The 20,606-nt window shown below is 46.5% G+C and overlaps 1 protein-coding gene across 4 annotated transcripts in view; it reads right to left on the bottom strand.

Moving 5' to 3' along the window:
• LOC137431736 (rho GTPase-activating protein 15) overlaps window positions 1-17,397 on the bottom strand; it is a 246,576-nt gene extending 229,179 nt beyond the window's left edge. Inside the window, exons 1-2 of one of the 4 annotated variants that reach the window (XM_068123376.2) lie at window positions 17,164-17,397; window positions 680-1,288 (exon numbers count right to left, since the gene is read on the bottom strand). In XM_068123376.2, the coding sequence (XP_067979477.1) occupies window positions 680-1,162 (483 nt within the window). In that variant the 5' untranslated portion in view covers window positions 1,163-1,288; window positions 17,164-17,397. Of the gene's footprint in view, window positions 1-679; window positions 1,289-12,030; window positions 12,231-17,163 lie in introns of those variants that run through there. The other 3 variants (XM_068123381.2, XM_068123380.2, XM_068123379.2) reach the window with 3 other exon arrangements.
• Window positions 17,398-20,606: the final 3,209 nt, after the last annotated feature.

Below are 20,606 nucleotides of genomic sequence, written 5' to 3'. Positions count from 1 at the left end.
AGATGCCAAGGGTCTGTGTCATTGGCACCTATCAGCAGGAGGAAGAGCCCCAAGATCTGCTTCTCACCCACCACTGATCAGTTGGTCAACTGTTTTCTCACACTTCACAGTTAGCCTTGCTCCTCCTGCCACCCTAATCCCTGTCACCCCTGGCTACCCTCCACATTTGTCAGCTAACAGTTCACCTCCATCCCTTCATATTTGCAACTGACGACCTGTGTCTGTTGTGGAGTACCCCTCCATCCTATCTTTCAAATGTAGTGCCCCGAGTCATGCTGTTATGCTCTTAACGATACCAGACCCAACCACCCCATCCCAAGTGGAGCAGCTGCTCCTGAACCCTAATAAACCCAATAAACCCTAATAAACCTTGCATGATGCACCAGTGCTTCACAGGGTCTGTCGGTTTGTAAAGAGTATTACGGCGTTGCTGAAATTTTTCGTGTTGGTGCTGCAAACAAAGTAAAATTTCAACTTCCACAGGAAATAACTGAATAATTTTGATATGCCACCATGTTCTCTTCCGATTTCAAGAAAAGCGTCAAGACAGGATAGTAATTGTCCATTCTAACAACCACATCTAATAACCTTAGTGTGTCTTTCAAGACACCAAATAACATAGACAGGTAACCTGGCAAATTCTGTAATGTTAAAGGGAAAAAAGACAAAAGGGCATTACCTCCGAAGCTTCGCCTTGAGCATAGAGTGAAACCTCAGCGTACACACTCTCTTCCTCATCCTTCCTCCCATCCTCTTCAAACGCATTTTCACCAGTGGTCCTCAACCCTTCATTAAGACTCTGTTGCACACTGCCATTACGTAAACCAGTGCAAGGGTTGAAAGGCACTCGGTCATTTGTTGCTTTCTTGCCAAAAGTTGTGAGTACAGGTGAGGATGGAATCTCCCGAGTTGAGGTTGAAGGCTGGAAAAACTCCTCAACATATGAAGCTGGCACATATATAGGCTTTGTCCCATCCAGCCTTTGAACATGCCACCAGTCTTCATTGGACTTCTTGAGCAAATTAAACTCTTCGCCCTCCGTCATACTAATTACGCACCCATCCGTACCCACGTACTCATAACTATACAATGCCCGTACCATCGAGGAGATTGTCCCATGTCTGGAGGGTGCTTCGGCTCGTGATCCCACAGACATGTCCATCGATAATACCGTTCCCTCTTCAAGCTGCAACCATCATGGCAGCAGTTCTTCGATTGGTCTCACTGCGCCCTTCACCTTACACATGTTTTCAGCTGTTATGGATTCTTTGGCATGGTGATGTCACACCTAAAAGTAAAAGATGCATTATTGTCGATTTGACAATACAAAACTAAACAAATACACACGTGTCCCTAAGGAAATGCATCGTTCAGTGAAATGGTGCTGGTTTCTCAGAAGCCTCAAATTTGCCACAACATCAAAACATCTTTAAATAGACAATGAAATGTGCTCAAATATATTTAAACTATTGTAAATATATTTCGTATTTTAAAAGAAGGAAAATAATAACAACAATAATAAATCAACAAAATTAAGTGGCTCCATTTCGAATTTGTAAACCCAAACAGAAACGGAAGAATAAGTCAAAAGGTTAAAATAAAAACCAGACAGTGCAGCCAAAGCAAAGTATTTCAGAGTTGGTGGTACATATCGTTGTGGGAATGCCTTCTAGGAATCGCGGGGTAACTTTACATCGTATAACAAGTCATTTCCCTTAATGCATGTATCAGCATAAGCAGGAGATAATTTAATTGTGATATAGGATTACAAGTCATTGTATATAGATATCTTCCTGTCCGGCATGTGTGTCCAAAACGGCTTTCCCTTGACACCTTTTCATGTTTTATACTGTTATAATTTGTCCAAAATGATCTTTTAAATGATCAGACAGGCCATTGGCACAAGTTTAAGCAGGAAAGGCCACCATCATGGCAAAACTGTGCCATCGAAGTAGGTGGTCATAGTGGGATGCCCCGCCCAGACTATACACTGGCGGGCCAATCACAGCCGAGCAGGGTGGGGCCTGATCGAGGTGGGGGAAAAGAACGAAGAGTGGTGCGAACCGTGGAGGTGGGAGAGTGCTCGGGAACCTGACAAAAAGAGCTGCACAAAATTTCCCAGTGACTTCATCGGCATGAGATGCCCCCCCCCCCCCCCCCCCCACCCCTCCTTGCCTGTAGCATGCCTGCTTTCCAAATAATTAAGGAGCTACTGCTCGTTTACTCCTCGAGGCACTACAGGGTTTAGTTTTGGATAATAAATAATTGCCTTGCTCATTGTAATCCTGCCCTTTTTGCCCGTTTCCAAATACTGTACACGATTATGAAATCACATGGTTGCAGAGTAATTCGAGTGTTTTGATCGTGAGCTACATAGTCCATTAACAGCTGTTAAAGGACAGGTTGTGTTAGTGGCGATTAGCGCCCAGCACAAAAATATACGTGCGTACAAGCGATCTCTGATTGGGCAAAGAGTAGCTAGTTATCAGCACATCTCGTGACTGGTTTAGGTGTTCCACCTGAGCATGGTAATGCAGCAAACAGGCCCGGGAACATGCTCAGAGCACCCAAATCATTCGCCGGGGCAACCACTTTGACGCCCGAGGTTTTTTTTATGGATTTTTTTTTTCCAATACTTCTTGTATTTGTAGGTTTGGAAGAGCAAAGTGTAAAAAGGAGGCATGACTGTAGTTGGGAAATGGAGCAACCGACAGGCCTAACAAGTCAATAAATGAATAAACAGGAATGGAGGAGAGAAAAAATGAAAGATGAAACGTACTACCATACATCTCAGGGGAGGTGGAGGTGGGGGGAGGTTGGCGTTAATGGGAGTAGGAAAAGAAAAAGATGAGGATGAAGGACGAAGCGATATGGTGATGCACTGCAAACTTAAGCCTGGTGTTGGCTTAATGGGTAAGGTGGCTAGCTTAAGATCTTAGGGTATTAGGGTCTTCAGCTTGAGCCTCTGTTGTGTCCGAGATCGGCAAAATGAGTACCATTTTACTGGTAACAGGGGCACTGCAACAGCGGCACAGCCGTGCTTCCAAAAATGATGCAACTATCAGCCACCAGCTGCATACGAAACAAAAACTGCAAGCCTGAAGCCCTGGAACGTAGAGTGGCATTGAACCGATTCAGGAGTATGGCTTCACAAGCAGGAGACAAGAGGAACAAAGTAGTCAGGTGATCAGGAAGCCTGGACAAGATGAGTTGTCAGCCAATTCTTCAAAATAAACAGGTGACAATGCGGGAGATTTGCCTTGATCGAGTGACGTTGTTTCATGTGTCACATTTTTCAGATCAACAGAGAAAGTCGGAGCTGCTGCCAACCAGTCTTTAGGGTGCAGTAACGTACTAGAAGTAGAATTGTCTACAGAGGAAAAAACAGGTTTTCAAAGGCATCAGTGTTCACTAATGTATATGAGGAACAAATTTGGAACCAATACAATGTCTTCCTGTACTCCAGCCTTTACAAGGAGAGAAGATGAAAATAAGATCGAGAGCGACATGCAGATTATGTGATTGGTGGAAGTCAGCAGGCCAGGGATTTGAAATTTGCCTTGGATGCCACAGGCAGAGAGCTTAGCAACACAGCAGGATGCCAGAAAGTGTTGAATGCCTGTTAAGTCAAGAGACACAGCCTTGACCTCTTGTTTCCAATTTGGGTCTTCCATCCATTGCTGAGATAATTATTAGTAAATCCAAAGCTGAGTTATCAGGCTGGAATCCAAGCCCATCTGAAATCAAGCCATTCAAGAAGAGGAAACATGTTCGAAGGCTGCAATATGGATTATACAATTTTGCTCACAACTGGAAGCAAGCTTGCATGGCTGTCAATGAGTGGATCTGTTTTTGTGCGGGTCTCATTGTGTATGGAAGTAAAGACCTGCGACCTCACGGCACATGGGAGGTCACCTAAGATGAAGGACAAGTTTTACCGAGCTGACAGGAAAAACAAAAGTGAGAGAGCAGGACTTGAGAACAAAGGCACTGATGCCATCTCAATGTGTCGTCAAAGCGAAGCGAAACGTCGTCTACCCTCAAAGTCGATAAAGGCAGTTTAGCTGAGGCAGTGAACATGGTGGTTAAAGTGGGAACTGAAAGGGATGGTTTGAATACACAAACTGGGGAGGCAAATCGAGTCCAGACAATCCGCTTTGATTCAAGCAGAATCTGCAGTGAGGATTTTATGGCAAGGAAGGGATTGGAAAGGGAGCAAACATCAGCGACAAACTCAAGAAGGTGCCATCAGGACTTTACAGAAGGAAGCATGAGAGTTCATCCCTGATATTTACAAAATGACTTCTGGTTCACCTGAAACTAGATGCTTGTTACGAGCCCTGTGCAATGACCTAAGGTAGCCCTTGGTCAGGTCCCTCCATGATGAGAAAGCAAGCTCCTTGATAGTAACTACCTCGAGACAAGAATATGCATACCAGGTCCAGGAAGATGGAGAGGATTGCTCCTGAAAATGTGGGGGTAAATGAGAATGAAAGAAGGCTTTTGTGAAAGGATTCCCAGGTTGACTCAATATCAGATGCAGAGGAGACTGAAGAGTATTCTTTTCAAAAGAGGGAAGATTACAGTCACTGCCAGTCCACCTGAGTGAACTGCTACACACTACGAAGCAGAGGCAGCTTTTTTTTTTTCTTTTTTTTTTGTATACAGAATCGAGGCTCGTGAAAGAGCTAACATTTATCACACAAACAAATCAAACAGACAAACAAAATATATAAAAAGGGGAGCGGTAGACAAGATGGGGAGAGAAGGAGAAGCACACAAACACAACATTTGAGAGCAGGGACATCGGGGGATGTGTGGGAGGGAGAGGGCTTGGGGGGAGGAGGCGTGGGAAGGGGGGGGGGGGGTGGGAGAAGTATAAAACACAAGGACACCAACGACCTCCAGGAAAGAAGTTGGTATTTTAAAAAAGTGGATTTGGGGTGAAATTAGTGGGGGTAGAAAAGATCAAGGTTTTGGATGGGGGAAGAAAAGAGATGGTGGTGAAGAGCTGTTTTAAAGACCTGGAGGGAGGAGTGGGATTGAAGAGAGTGAGGGAGTTTGTTCCAAAGGTGGGAGAAAAGAGGAGTGAAGGAGTGAAGGTGAGCAGAGAGTCTTGATTTTGGCAATTTAACCATAAGAGGGTTGCAGGCAGATCTTGTGCGACCTGTCGGAATATTTGGGGGACAGAGCCCAGACAGAGCTGGGGGAGCAAGGCCGGCCGGAGAGGAGTCGGTAGAAGACGGAAAGACCACCAACCTGCCTGCGGTGAGTAAGTGGCAGGCCCCCGGAGAGAGCTTCATCGCGGGAGATTCCAATGATTCTGAACACTTTGGTTTCAACAGCATGAGGACGAGTTGGTGTGAGGCAGGAGCACCAGCCCAGAGGGGAGAGCAGTATTCCATTGAGCTGCAGATGAAAGCCTTGTATGTGTTGAGGAGCTCAGGTGTGCCATGGAAGGACTTCGCACGACGTAGGATGCCCAGTCGGTGACTGGCTTTGGAGGCCCGATTTGAAATGTGGTTTTCCCAGGAAAGATCATGGCAGATCGTGAAACCAGCTCTCAATTGGAGACCAGCTCTCCAATTTCAGCCACAGAGATTTGTACTTTCACAGGAGCATGGTATGAGGAGCCAAGCAGGGTAGCGGAGGAAAAGGAAAGGTTCGAAGGAAAGCTGATCATTACCAGGTCTATTTTATAAGATACAGGTTGGGAATAACAGATTAGGTCAGACCAATGGACTCGCACAAGGTTTTCACAATGATGAGGGTAAAGAGAGCTTCATGCAGGATAGGGTGCTCAACATAGAGAGCCACACAATCACCAGTGCAGGGTCAGGTCCATAAAATAATAAGGGCAAATCATCAGCCAAAGCCAGTCGTCAATAGCACCTTTTGAAAAAAAACAATAATAATAACGTTTCTGATACGCAGACAATGGACAGAAGCAGCAACAGCAACCTACAAGGTGAGAACCTGACACATTTGAAACGTGTAGTACACATACTGTCAGACCATCAGTAAAAGGCATCAGTAGATGCCAAACATTCTGATTAGGATTGCAAATACAAGACAAGGGAAACAGTAGACTGGAATTCCAGAAGTGAAAAATAAATGTAAAGAATGCAGGAGACTGAGATAAGACGGCAGCAATCCAAAAGATTACAGAAAGCAACTAACAAACCAGCGAGTGGCAAATCTATCACAATGGGAGGCATCTCGCTAAAGTCATCTTACTATAATTCACTAAATGTCTGTCCATCTGTCTGTTCCGAGGTACCGCAAAAACGGCTGAACCAATCGCAACTAAATTTTTGGTGGGTAATCCTGGGACCCCCTGGAGTGAAATAGGCTATATTAGTCAGGTTCACTATGTCAATAAATTATATTTCGTTCAAAATCATGGTAGATTAGCAAACCTATACATTTTTGGAAAGGTTATGGCATAAGGAAACTAAAAATCAATGTTTACATTTGGAGATATACCTGTATGGCGGCCATTTTGGATTTTCAAAATGGCCACTGTAAAATACATATTTTGTTCTATTTCTGCCTCTAATTACCCTAAAAACTTTTTAAAATATACTAAACCTATATTTTCAGGGACAAGGAATCCAATGAAAGTATCAAATTAGTGCTATGGGGAATGGTAAGACACGAATCAAAGGTTTTGAATTGCAAAATACTGTCTTTATATTCGCGATAAGTTGCATAATCAAATACATGTTATCATTTTGTACAGGCAGTTAATAACATCAAAATGTGACACAATAATTCATATCACCAAACATACACAGGCAGTCAGCAAAATCATATATACACATGCAGTCAGTATAACTTCACATCTACACAGGCAGTCAATGACAAAATATACACAGGCAGTCAATGGCATCAAACATACACGATTACAGAATATGCCATTTAGAGTTCGTCATCACTGTCCCGTGTGTCGTATCCGACAATATAGTCCGCATCGTTTTCACAGTCCGTTCCACACAAGCAAAGGTCGGTCAAATTGATTGGCAAATCGAATTGGTCGAATGGTCGATCGAATCGAATTCGATGAATCGAATCGATCGAATTGGTCGAATGGTCGATCGAAGCGATTGGTCGAATGGTCGAATTGGTCGAATGGAATTGGTCGATTGGTCGAATTGGTCGAATCGAATTGGTCGGAATTGGCAAATGTAAACATTGATTTTCTGATTTTCCATGTAATAACGTTTCCAAAAATGTATAGGTTTGCTAATCTACCATGATTTTGAACGAAAAAACATAGTGAACCTGACTTTATTGTTTTTCCAATTTGTTTTTCCAATTTTCCAGTTTTTCCAAACACGATGGAATAATACTTACCGATATGAACAGTGATGTGGCTTTCATTGAAATTCCACAAATACTGTTTAGATTTTGATGATTTGCGTGTGATATGATTTAACAGATGTTCATATGAATCGTTTAAAATAAAAAAAGCCTTCAATTTCTGATATTTTGCCTTTTCATTTGCGCCTTCCAATTGAAGCCCCGCCCGTAGGGTGGGTACCGTTGCTCGTATGTTATAATTTGTGAAATACAAAGATAAAAACGAGGTACTTTGAGGCACACGTACTAGATGGGCAAACATTGCTGATAGGAGTGGGCAGGCAGGCACGAGCACATTTTGATTGTTGTTGCAGATGATTTGTGGGTGGTTCCTTTTTCCACTTACTTGACTCTCCAGATCTTTCAAGTTGTGTCCGACTTCTGGTGACATTCATGATCAGATTTCTCCACCAAACATCCCTATCCTGCAATGCTTCAGGAAACTCTGGCAGCGACATACAAGGAACCTTCTTCTTCTTCTTCCATCAACCATCAACCATACCGAGGATGGTTTATTTCTCCGGAATTTCATTTTCTGCACACATGATGTGTCGAAGAGTTTCTGTTTTACCATCAGACATTCTAATGTGCATGGTGGTCTACTCACTTCAAGGACAGATTTTTGTTCTTTGTGTAGTCCATGGAAATTTTAACATTTGTCGCTAACACCACATTTCAAAACTGTCGATCTTCTTCCTTTCTTCTTCACTATCCACGACTCACATCCATACATTAAAAATGGAAATACCTGATCATTCACCAGCCTCCTCTTGGTTTGTATTGGCACATCTCCAGATCTTTGTCAATCCTGACATTGCTGTTCTCCAAAATGTTAACCATTTATTCATTTCTACTCCACACTCTCGGCTTGGAATCCTGGGTTCGAATCCTGGTCGATCGCTGAATTAACACCAGGGGATGTTGACTCAGCCTGTCATCCTTCCGAGATCGGCAAATCGGGTACCAGTTCACTGGTAATTCCCTGTGTGCCGCAAAAGGTGACTAACAGGGTTGGCGGTAGGAAGGGCATCCGACCATAAAACATTGCTTCAAAAAGGGGACAACGGTGCCTGAAAAAGGCCAACCCCTGCGCTGCAGGGATAAATGGCCTCTACAGGTGGTTTATTCTCCACTCCTTCAAAACCCAGGCAGATGAACCTGTCCACCATTTCCACATGATCGTCTGTTAAGCATTTTCCACACCAGGCCTGGTGTTGGCTTAGCGGTTAGGGTGCTGGCTTTGGATCCTAGGATCCTGGGTTTGAATCCCGGTCGATCGCTGAATGCCAAGGGGGTTGACTCAGGCTGCCATCCTTCTGAGGTCAGCAAATTGCGTACCAGTTCACTGGTAATTCCCTGTGTGTCGCAAGAGGCAACTAACAGGGTTGGCGGCAGGAAGGGCATCTGGCCGTAAAACATTGCTTCAAAAAAAAGGGGACCACAGTGCCCGATAAAGGCCAACCCCTGCTCTGCGGAGGGAAATGGCCTCCAAAGGTGGCTCCACATGATCGCCTCCCATTCTGAACACGTCCATCTTTTTTTTATTAAACACGACCGAAGGATCGACACCAACACAAACAGCCACCGAGCAGGAAGTACAGTCAAACAACGTCGCAACAATTACACTGCTTTATCACCGTGCACAGCAGGGAGACAATATTTACCCCTTACACGCAAAGTGAAAAGTGGGGTTAAGCAAATGGTTCACTTCTGTCTGTCTATGTGTATGTCTGTCTGTCTACAAACATCAGTTTATGATCGAGGAACAACTTAATTTAAATTGAAGGTTATATTTGAACATTGTGATTATATTGCGATTGTGATTTTATATATATATATATTATTGTGATATATTGTTATATTATGATTGATGCTGTGAAGAGGAACAGGTTGAGATGGTTTGGTCATGTGTTGAGGAAGGATGAAAGTGACTGGTTGAGAAGAATGATGGAAATGAATGTAGAAGGAAGTAGAGGACGGGGAAGACCGAGAAAGACTTGGCTAAAGATGGTGGAAGAAGAAATGCGGGCAAGGTGGTTAACAAGGAGAGATGCAGAAAATAGGGCAAGATGGAGACGATTGTCATGGGGACCGCAAGGCTAACCCCCGCTCCAGCAGGGAAAATGGCCTTAAAATGCATGTTGTTGTTGTTGTATTTAAACACGAAATGGAAAACAAACCTGTAGTTTACTTTAGCTGTTTACGGTACTTTGGCTCTTAATTCCTCCTGAACGCGCATGCTCAGAGAGGAGCAAGATTATATTTTTACTCTTTCTCTGCCTGGCAATTAAACAAAATTGAAAAATCAGTCCAAACGGGAAACTTACTATTTTTAAGGACGTTATGAATGGCATAAACAATCGACACAAATAACTACTGGAACGTGTTACATAGGGTGGTGTAATAGACACGGTGTCAACAACAGTAAACTTCCGGAATCAATTTATTTATACGACCTTTACAATCTTTATTTCATTTTAATGTTATTCTACACTTGAACAAATATAGGACACAAATCGCCTTCTTATAACTTCCAAGAACCTCGAGTTTTGCGGTACTTGGACATGTTAAATAAGGTGGTGTACAAGACACTGCATAACGGCGCTAAATCACTGGAATTTTTTCATACATTTTAAAATTAAATAATCATTTTATTTCAATTGAATTATATACTTGGATGCTGCGTGGGGTAAAGTGTTCAATGCACTCTCGAGTTTAGTCATTTTTTTAGGTTTAATTCCACTCGCCATTGGTTGGTTAATATTTTGCTCTATCTCATCCTAAGGCCAAAACAAGTTAAAATAACAATAACTGGAATTTAAAAGGAGAATTCATGAAACTAATTGTAAGATTTTTTTTAAAGTACGTTATATAAAGTGATGTAAAACATATCATGGCTCAGTCATTGTGCTGGAGCTCCAATGTGAGAAGGCACAATAGGTTTTGATGGACCAGTCATTCCGGAGACCTAAATGTTCGCTATACTTTAGAGCCATCTATATATTGCCGCAGGTATGCAAATTGAGAGAACTTGACCTGCCCACATGCAATCTTCAGACATTTTCCCAAAAAGGTGGCACTGGTGCCAATCTATCAATCTTAAAACTATCTGCAACCACCCTTGTGCTTGCAAAATAAAATTTAATGACCACTTGCTACCTGTGAAAAAATGAATGAATGATCGTTTTAAGGCCATTTTCCCCGCCAGAGCGGGGGTTAGCCTTGCGGGCCCCACGACAATTATGGTTCCCTGTTTGAAGCAATGTTTTTATGGCCGGATGCCCTTCCTGACGCCAACCCTTGGTCACGCTCTTACGATGCGCAGGGATACGGTGTACCTATTTTAAACCGGGGTACACACCGGGATCATTCATCCCAGCAAGCTGGTACTCAAATTTGCCAACCTCCAATCCTAGGATCCCAAGCCGGCACCCTAACCGCTAAGCCAACACCAGGCTCCCTGTAGTGAATATTTTACCACAAAATAGATTGCAGCCCCGTTGCCTCTTCAACTACACCACTCAGAAATGTTTTGGAAGTAGAATAAAGATGGACATCAAATTCATAAACGAATCTGCTAAACAAGTGGCAGAAGACAAAGCTCCGATAATAAATGGGAACAATGTATGTGCTAGCGCTGCAAATAGGAGTGTTAAAAATGCCCCAGACCAAAAAAAAAGCTAACTTCAGACCGAAGGAAGGATGTTCGTCAGCTCTGTTGGTAACATGCTTCAACGGCCATTTGTAGTTGGTTTGTTTGTCTTCTCCTTTACAAAAATGTCAAATTGTGTGTGTTGTGGCAGAACAAGTACGTAAAGTTATACTGCCCAGTTTTTTTTTCTTTGTTTTTTTTTTTGTATACAGAATCGAGGCTCGTGTAAGAGCTAACACATTGAACATGAAAACATGCACAGACAAATAAAACATGCAATGAAGGGAGCGAGAGACAAGAGGGGGAGAGAGGGAAATACACAAGCACAACAACAGAAGAGAACAATAACAACAACACAGAACAGAAGAAAACAGAAAGTTAATGATAAAATGATCCGTATGTTAAGTGTTCACAATTGTACGGATTTTATATTTCACCAAGCACAGTGCAAATTGTACTTTGCTGACAGTCATATACACCTATGCAGCTATGACAAATATATTTATAGGTATGTTGCATATATATATACTGCATGCAGTGCTAACAGTATATGCAGGAAGTATACGCAGCCAGCTTCGATCTGCCCTCACGTGGGTTTGAACTTCAACCCAGCTCTAAACTGTCGTCCTGGTGCTTCGCATGCAGGGTGAGGTGTGTTCCGTTCAAAGGATGGACGTTAGGCCAGAGGACTCGTCTGCCTGTACTGGTTTTTCATTTACTTTGAAGACCCTTCAATACCTCCTATGAAGAGTGAGAATTATCGCCAGCACCTTGAACAAATGACATCCCTGCCACCATCAGTCGAACGTTAGGTCTGGCCGGCAGGTTCGTGAAAAACATTAGACCAAAAACGTTCCACAACCGACCCGACAAGTGTGTAGTAGGGAGTAGGTAATTTGTAGTAGGCAGCAGCACATGTATCATGCTTTATTTTGTGACAGAATGTAAACAAAATGATTAGGTAAGTGGAAATATGATAAATAAACGACACAAGGGGAACACGACATGAAACATACCAGCAGATGGAAAAAGGGGAGCATGGGATTGGAGGAACGGGGACGGGAGGGGACGATCGGAATGGAACTTAGGATCTCTCCATGAAACATCCATTTGGAAGAGCAAGCAACAGTGTGTTGGAGTGTGCGTGTTGGAGTGTGCGTGTTGGAGTGTGCGTGTCGGAGTGTGCGTGTCGGAGTGTGCGCGTCGGAGTGTGCGTGTCGGAGGGTGCGCGTCGGAGGGTGCGCGTCGGAGGGTGCGCGTCGGAGGGTGCGTGTCGGAGGGTGCGTGTCGGAGCGGGTGTGTCGGAGCGGGTGCGTCGGAGCGGGTGTGTCGGAGCGGGTGTGTCGGAGGGTGCGCGTCGGAGCGGGCGTGTCGGAGCGGGTGTGTCGGAGCGAGTGTGTCGGAGGGTGCGTGTCGGAGCGGGTGTGTCGGAGCGGGCGTTTTGGAGCGAGTGTGTCTGGTGGACTGCAAGTTTCTTTTTACTTGATACCCATTAATCATTACCTTGTTTTGATTCTCAAATGGAATGTTTAGTTTGTGCCCGATGTTGGTCAACCTCGATCAACCACAAAATTGACAGCATGAACTAAGGTTACTCTTCAAAGTCACAAGAAAAAAAAATGAAACTTTTACTGCGGCAGTTTTGGGACAATTTTAGGTTAAGATGTCCCTATTGGTATTTTGGGGGCAAAAACTGCCATTGCAACTCGACCTGTCATCTGAGCACGTCATTATTTGAAATGCCAACAATGGGTTTAGCCTTCCTTCCTCTTCCTCCCATTCCCTTCCATTTTTGACACAGGACAACATTAGAAAAGCGTGAGAGCGACGTTAGTGAAGGGTTGTTGGAGGGAGGATGAAAAAAAATGTAAAAGGAATGTGCAGTACCTGCTCACTCCTACATCTTTATATTAATCCATATCCAGCACCTCTGCACTCTTGTACACCTCAACCTTCCTTCTTCCACACTGCAAATTTTGAAACATGCGATGATTGTCCAATAATAATTATTTGCAGCTTCAACCACTGATCTCATTGCTCCCTCACCCAACCCCACCCCTCCCCCTCTCTTCCCACTATGCACAGTCCCCCTTCTGTTCCCACTATAAAAAACCTCCTCCCCTTCTTTCAACTCCCTACCCACCAACACTCCCCACCCTTGTGGCTTCCCCCACCACTCCCCACCCTTACGGCTTCCCCCACCACTCCCCACCCTTACGGCTTCCCCCACCACTCCCCACCCTTACGGCTTCCCACACCACTCCCCACCCTTACGGCTTCCCCCACCACTCACCACCATTACGGCTTCCCCCACCACTCCCCACCCTTACGGCTTCCCCAACCACTCCCCACCCTTACGGCTTCCCACACCACTCCCCACCCTTACGGCTTCCCCCACCACTCCCCACCCTTACGGCTTCCCCCACCACTCCCCACCCTGACGGCTTCCCCAACCACTCCCCACCCTTAGGGCTTCCCCCACCACTCCCCACCCTTATGGCTTCCCCCACCACTCCCCACCCTTACGGCTTCCCTCACCACTCCCAACCCTTACGGCTTCCCCCACCACTCCCCACAATTGGCATTATGGCTTCCCCCCACCACTGCCCACCCTTACGGCTTCCCCCACCACTCCCCACCCTTACGGCTTCCCTCACCACTCCCCACCCTTACGGCTTCCCCCACCACTCCCCACCCTTACGGCTTCCCCCACCACTCCCCACAATTGGCATTATGGCTTCCCCCCACCACTCCCCACCCTTACGGTTTCCCCCACCACTCCCCACCCTTACGGCTTCCCCCACCACTCCCCACCCTGACGGCTTCCCCAACCACTCCCCACCCTTAGGGCTTCCCCCACCACTCCCCACCCTTACGGCTTCCCCCACCAGTCCCCACCCTTACGGCTTCCCCCACCACTCCCCACCATTGGCATTATGGTTTCCCCCCACCACTCCCCACCCTTACGGCTTCCCACACCACTCTCCCTCTTACAGCTTCCCACACCACTCTCCCCTCTTACAGCTTCCCACACCACTCTCCCCCCTTACACTTACAGCTTCCCCCACCACTCTCCCCCCTTACACTTACAGCTTCCCCCACCACTCTCCCCACTTACAGCTTCCCCCACCACTCTCCCCACTTACAGCTTCCCCCACCACTCTCCCCCCTTACACTTAGATTCCCACACCACTCTCCCCCCTTACACTTAGATTCCCACACCACTCTCCCCCCTTACACTTACAGCTTCCCCCACCACTCTCCCCCCTTCCAGCTTCCCCCACCACTCTCCCCTCTTACAGCTTCCCCCACCACTCTCCCCTCTTACAGCTTCCCCCACCACTCTCCCCTCTTACAGCTTCCCCCACCACTCTCCCCTCTTACAGCTTCCCACACCACTCTCCCCTCTTACAGCTTCCCCCACCACTCTCCCCTCTTACAGCTTCCCACACCACTCTCCCCTCTTACAGCTTCCCCCACCACTCTCCCCTCTTACAGCTTCCCACACCACTCTCCCCCCTTACACTTACAGCTTCCCACACCACTCTCCCCCCTTACACTTACAGCTTCCCCCACCACTCTCCCCTCTTACAGCTTCCCCCACCACTCTCCCCTCTTACAGCTTCCCACACCACTCTCCCCTCTTGCAGCTTCCCACACCACTCTCCCCTCTTGCAGCTTCCCACACCACTCTCCCCTCTTACAGCTTCCCACACCACTCTCCCCTCTTACAGCTTCCCACACCACTCTCCCCTCTTACAGCTTCCCACACCACTCTCCCCTCTTACAGCTTCCCACACCACTCTCCCCTCTTACAGCTTCCCACACCACTCTCCCCTCTTACAGCTTCCCACACCACTCTCCCCTCTTACAGCTTCCCACACCACTCTCCCCTCTTACAGCTTCCCACACCACTCTCCCCTCTTACAGCTTCCCACACCACTCTCCCCTCTTACAGCTTCCCACACCACTCTCCCCTCTTACAGCTTCCCCCACCACTCTCCCCTCTTACAGCTTCCCACACCACTCTCCCCTCTTACAGCTTCCCCCACCACTCTCCCCCCTTACACTTACAGCTTCCCCCACCACTCTCCCCACTTACAGCTTCCCCCACCACTCTCCCCACTTACAGCTTCCCCCACCACTCTCCCCCCTTACACTTAGATTCCCACACCACTCTCCCCCCTTACACTTACAGCTTCCCACACCACTCTCCCCTCTTACAGCTTCCCACACCACTCTCCCCTCTTACAGCTTCCCACACCACTCTCCCCTCTTACAGCTTCCCCCACCACTCTCCCCTCTTACAGCTTCCCACACCACTCTCCCCTCTTACAGCTTCCCCCACCACTCTCCCCCCTTACACTTACAGCTTCCCCCACCACTCTCCCCACTTACAGCTTCCCCCACCACTCTCCCCACTTACAGCTTCCCCCACCACTCTCCCCCCTTACACTTAGATTCCCACACCACTCTCCCCCCTTACACTTACAGCTTCCCCCACCACTCTCCCCCTTCCAGCTTCCCCCACCACTCTCCCCTCTTACAGCTTCCCCCACCACTCTCCCCTCTTACAGCTTCCCCCACCACTCTCCCCTCTTACAGCTTCCCCCACCACTCTCCCCTCTTACAGCTTCCCCCACCACTCTCCCCTCTTACAGCTTCCCACACCACTCTCCCCTCTTACAGCTTCCCCCACCACTCTCCCCTCTTACAGCTTCCCACACCACTCTCCCCCCTTACACTTACAGCTTCCCACACCACTCTCCCCCCTTACACTTACAGCTTCCCCCACCACTCTCCCCTCTTACAGCTTCCCCCACCACTCTCCCCTCTTACAGCTTCCCACACCACTCTCCCCTCTTGCAGCTTCCCACACCACTCTCCCCTCTTGCAGCTTCCCACACCACTCTCCCCTCTTACAGCTTCCCACACCACTCTCCCCTCTTACAGCTTCCCACACCACTCTCCCCTCTTACAGCTTCCCCCACCACTCTCCCCTCTTACAGCTTCCCCCACCACTCTCCCCTCTTACAGCTTCCCCCACCACTCTCCCCTCTTACAGCTTCCCACACCACTCTCCCCTCTTACAGCTTCCCACACCACTCTCCCCTCTTACAGCTTCCCACACCACTCTCCCCTCTTACAGCTTCCCACACCACTCTCCCCTCTTACAGCTTCCCACACCACTCTCCCCTCTTACAGCTTCCCACACCACTCTCCCCTCTTACAGCTTCCCACACCACTCTCCCCTCTTACAGCTTCCCCCACCACTCTCCCCTCTTACAGCTTCCCACACCACTCTCCCCTCTTACAGCTTCCCCCACCACTCTCCCCTCTTACAGCTTCCCCCACCACTCTTCCCACTTACAGCTTCCCACACCACTCTCCGCCTTACAATTCGCACTCTGGCCCACACCCCTCTTCCCGCTTCCAAACACAATCTTTGGAGAGCTGTTTCCTGTTAACTGAAGGTCAGATTTAACTCGGATATCTTTAGAAAAGGTTTCTTCCTTTTGAATCGAAGGTTAAACGATTTTAAAATTAGGTCGCAGTGTCAAACAAGGATGAAACGAACCGCCATGGCCGTCGTCATCATCATGCATATTGATGACAACGTATGTATCATGTGTGATGTATGATGGATGATCCGTCCAACACAAAACGTCGTTCAAAGCAAAGCTGGGGCAGTCTGTTCGCCCATCGTGGCGCGCACACAGTAGCTGCTACTACCACCACCACCACCACCACGATTACGACTACTAACTTGCAGCTCAGTCCGCCAAGCACAACTTCCCTGTTCTACTGGGCGATCACCACCATCCCAGAATTCCCGACGCTTCACAGACGCAACGCAAATCGTTCTTTGCAAGCAGCTCCAAGCAACGATTTCCGTCACGGAAAAAAACAACTTTACCGCAATGAGCAGCGAAGTGTGAAAATATGAGGAAAAGCGATTTAATAAGCAGGAAGGTCGTTTGAGCGCGTAACTTGCTCGTAGTCGTTGTCCGCAAGATAGTCAGGCAAACCTCCAGCAATTGTGGATTTCAAGATAACTTAATGTTGGGCAACAATGAACAAACAACCGTGGAGATCTCGCACATGAGGGCGGGAGAATAAAATGAATATATAATATAATATGTGATCACCTAGCTCGTCGTGTCGGGCCCAGGTTGATCCATCACCTCAGAACTCCCTCGCCCTCTCACTTTGTTTGCTCGGAAATGCCACCTCCGCGTACTCTTGACGGTTGCTACGAAAGGTACAACGCGCCGGGGTAGAGGAGCCACAGACTGTTTCTTCACACTTCAAGTAGCCACGAGTCGGCGCTATATCCATTCCCGCGCTGTGGTTGGTCGATAAGGTTTCGTAATGCGTCGTCCGAATGAGCACCAGAGAAGCTCAATAATTTGACCTCTTTTTTTTTAATCCACGCACGTTTTTAATCCATACGTCAGGTAAAGGTCACAAATAAACGATAGAAGTCATATTAGGGATGCAACAAATTTGAGCCGTTCACTTTTGCTCCTTCTATACACCGCTTCAAAGGCTGCCTGGCATTATATAAAATACGGGAATGTGTACATCTCTTCGCAATGTATTTTCTCGTAATTAAATATGTACTTTTGCCGTTTTCTGATTTTCGTTTTGTTTTTCTTTCCAAATTGGCGACGTCCTTTAATTTTAGTGACTACCGTAATGCTTTTTATAAATAGATAAAACATTTAAGCGGTGAATCAAGCACAAATTGTTCGTCACGTCACGTCACGTCACGTCTCTCGACGCTGGCGAGTCTGGGTTCGAATCCCGATCCAGTTATTGACTATGTCATCCCTGTGATTCACAGGTAAGTAATATGTGTGTGCCGTCCCTCAGATGGACGGTAAATGGGATGGGAATGCCGTCTGCCAACATTCGTTGGTCGACGTTAACGACCCCCATGGTGGCCTTTATCATGAAGACCAGGCGACCTATCGCCGGCACTATAACTGTTACTTGGATTGACTGCCGCTAGGTGTCGCTGTTACACAAGGATGCACAAGGAATTTAGCCGCAGGGGAGGCCATTCGGACCATCAAGTCTGTCCCACACACTGATCTCGACACCTGGATTGGTCGCGTCCACAGAGATTGTATACCGAGGAGTGAAGTCACCGGAAGTTCACTTTCCGCCATCTTGTCTCCCCCAAAACATCACTGCAGCGAGGTACGAAAATAGCAGACTGGCAGTAAGAAATCTCCAAATGCAAGCAATAAACTTTGCATGTAACTCATGCAAAGATGTATTAGTTGGTGTAATGAACTTGTGGAAATCACAGACCTCCTGTGACCGTGAGAGAATGTCACTTTGCGTGGTTTAATCACCTTTTACGTCTGTGCGCTGACGGATTACAGATTTACAGACCGCACCAGTAAGCTTACCAACTCAAGTCATGAACTATATGATAGTAACTTGTTCAATCATTGTCATGCTATTCCTGCATGCTGAAATTATTGAAAACTAATTGATCTTTTCGGGCAAAAACAATCTCTTTTTCATTACAGGGTAAAAAAAAGTCATGTAGTGGGGCAACTTAGCGTAACAATTGTGCATTTTGTGAGGAAAGCACCAAATTTGGCACACTAGTAGACTATGATATTATGAAAAGATCTGGATATTGGGCCATCTCAGATTCAGAGATTTGATTTTTGCAAGATTTCGATTCGATCGGGATCGAAGAGAACACCTTTGTCTTATGTACAGTGAAGTTGCCAGCCCTGAATTCTCTGGCTACATCTGGGTGCTTCATTGGGAGTGCAACCATGTCCCTCAGGTGAACAGGGACCCACCTGGCATAGTGTGTGTGGTCTAAGGCATGGAACCATGGGACCAGTTCCGTCAGGGCATCAAGGTACATCGTGAATGAAGCCTGCTGCAGAGAACGCACGTAGACCAGTACCAACATCTCTAGTTCTAGCACAGTTGCCCAGTACTGAAAGTTGGGAATGTCTTCTCCTCCTTGGTGACACCCGTCTTCGAACTCAGGCAGGTCTTCTGCATCATCAGCATATGTCATACAGTGGCGTTCATACGCACGGTGTTGCAGGATGTGCAGTGCCGCTGCAGTGATTTGATGAGCTCTTCTTGTGCCGGTGACGTGGGCAGCTCGCAGGAAGGAGTCTGCCGTCCCTGGCGTTGCAATCTCAGCTTGCAAATCTGCAAAATGTGCAAATCTTGCAAAAATCAAATCTCTGAATCTGAGATGGCCCAATATCCAGATCTTTTCATAATATCATAGTCTACTAGTGTGCCAAATTTGGTGCTTTCCTCACAAAATGCACAATTGTTATGCTATATTTAGCTTAGCTGCCGGACTAATGGTCTACGTTTACTAGGGCACTCTGCAAGAACCACTTTTGCCATTCATGCATTTCACCGTAGCAATCTCATGGATGGTGTCAATTTTTTGAGCAAATTCTAGCGACAAACATTTCCCCACAACTTTGCTTATTTTTGACCTACAAACATGATTGAATCCTCATTTTTTATGTTATAATACTGGTCTTTCCAATGAAATCAAGTTTCGTTTAAAGTTAACCCTTAGTTGAGAATTGATGTTTTTCTAACTCCATTTTTGCTTAAGTTAAGGTTCCAAAGTATATAAAAGTGTATATTTTTAGAAAGCAAATGGACCGTGGAATCGCACTGTGAGGTCAAATTGGGTTTCAGATTTTGAGAAAATTACAAAAATAGGCCTACACGGCAACAACAATGATAAAGAAATATCGGTTCGGAGTAGGATTTTTTCAGTCTGATTTCCCAAATTTTCATTTTGTGGAAATTCCCTTCATTTTTCGAGATATTGCCAAAAATGGATGAAAGAAAATCAATTTTGACAGCACTTCAGCAAAAAATATGCAAATAATGGTGTATATTTTCGCCATTTTTATATATCTCTTGGGGGGAGGGGTTTGAAAAAATGCAAAAGCTTTGTACGTATGTGAAAATGGCGAAAATGTTGAACGACCCCTCACAGTACTTAATGATATCACTTGTTTTGTTTGTAACATCACATAGGTTTAGGTTGTAACATCACATAGGTTGTAACATCACATTTCAAACATTTTTGAAATACCCGCCGAACAAAAAACGACTCCTGCGAACAATTGACGACGCTTCCGAACCCCCGCGCATGTTTGGCGAACTTTGGGAGCCTAAAATACGAATGTTGGACTTTGCCATTTTTTCGACATTCGCATCCTTCACGAACCGTTCGCGTGTCCCGTGAAAACCCACCTTTAGCCTCATTGAAGCCTGGAATGCCATGTCATGGGCCTAGGGCAAGTCTAACAGGCCCGAGGGAGGAGCTGGAGGGCGTGGCTGGTAAGCAGCGAACAGCCAATGGGAGCCAAAGGGAGTGGCCAATAACGGCGGCCAATGAGAGCTAAGGGGAGTGATTAATGAGGGGCTGTCATGACACGTGACCCCCGGCGGCCAGTGGAGGCCGTGGAACATTCTAGTGGGGCTCCGGGGGATATAAAACCCGGCCCGGACCCCCGAACTCTCTCTCTGGCCCTGGACTCTGAGTCTCTCTGGCCCTGGACTCCGAACT

The sequence above is a fragment of the Myxine glutinosa genome, chromosome 7 (genome assembly GCF_964187855.1).
Source record: "Myxine glutinosa chromosome 7, kmMyxGlut1.1, whole genome shotgun sequence".
Taxonomy (NCBI): domain Eukaryota; kingdom Metazoa; phylum Chordata; class Myxini; order Myxiniformes; family Myxinidae; genus Myxine; species Myxine glutinosa.
Note: the sequence above shows the minus strand (reverse complement) of the source record. Positions and strands in the feature narration are given on the sequence as shown.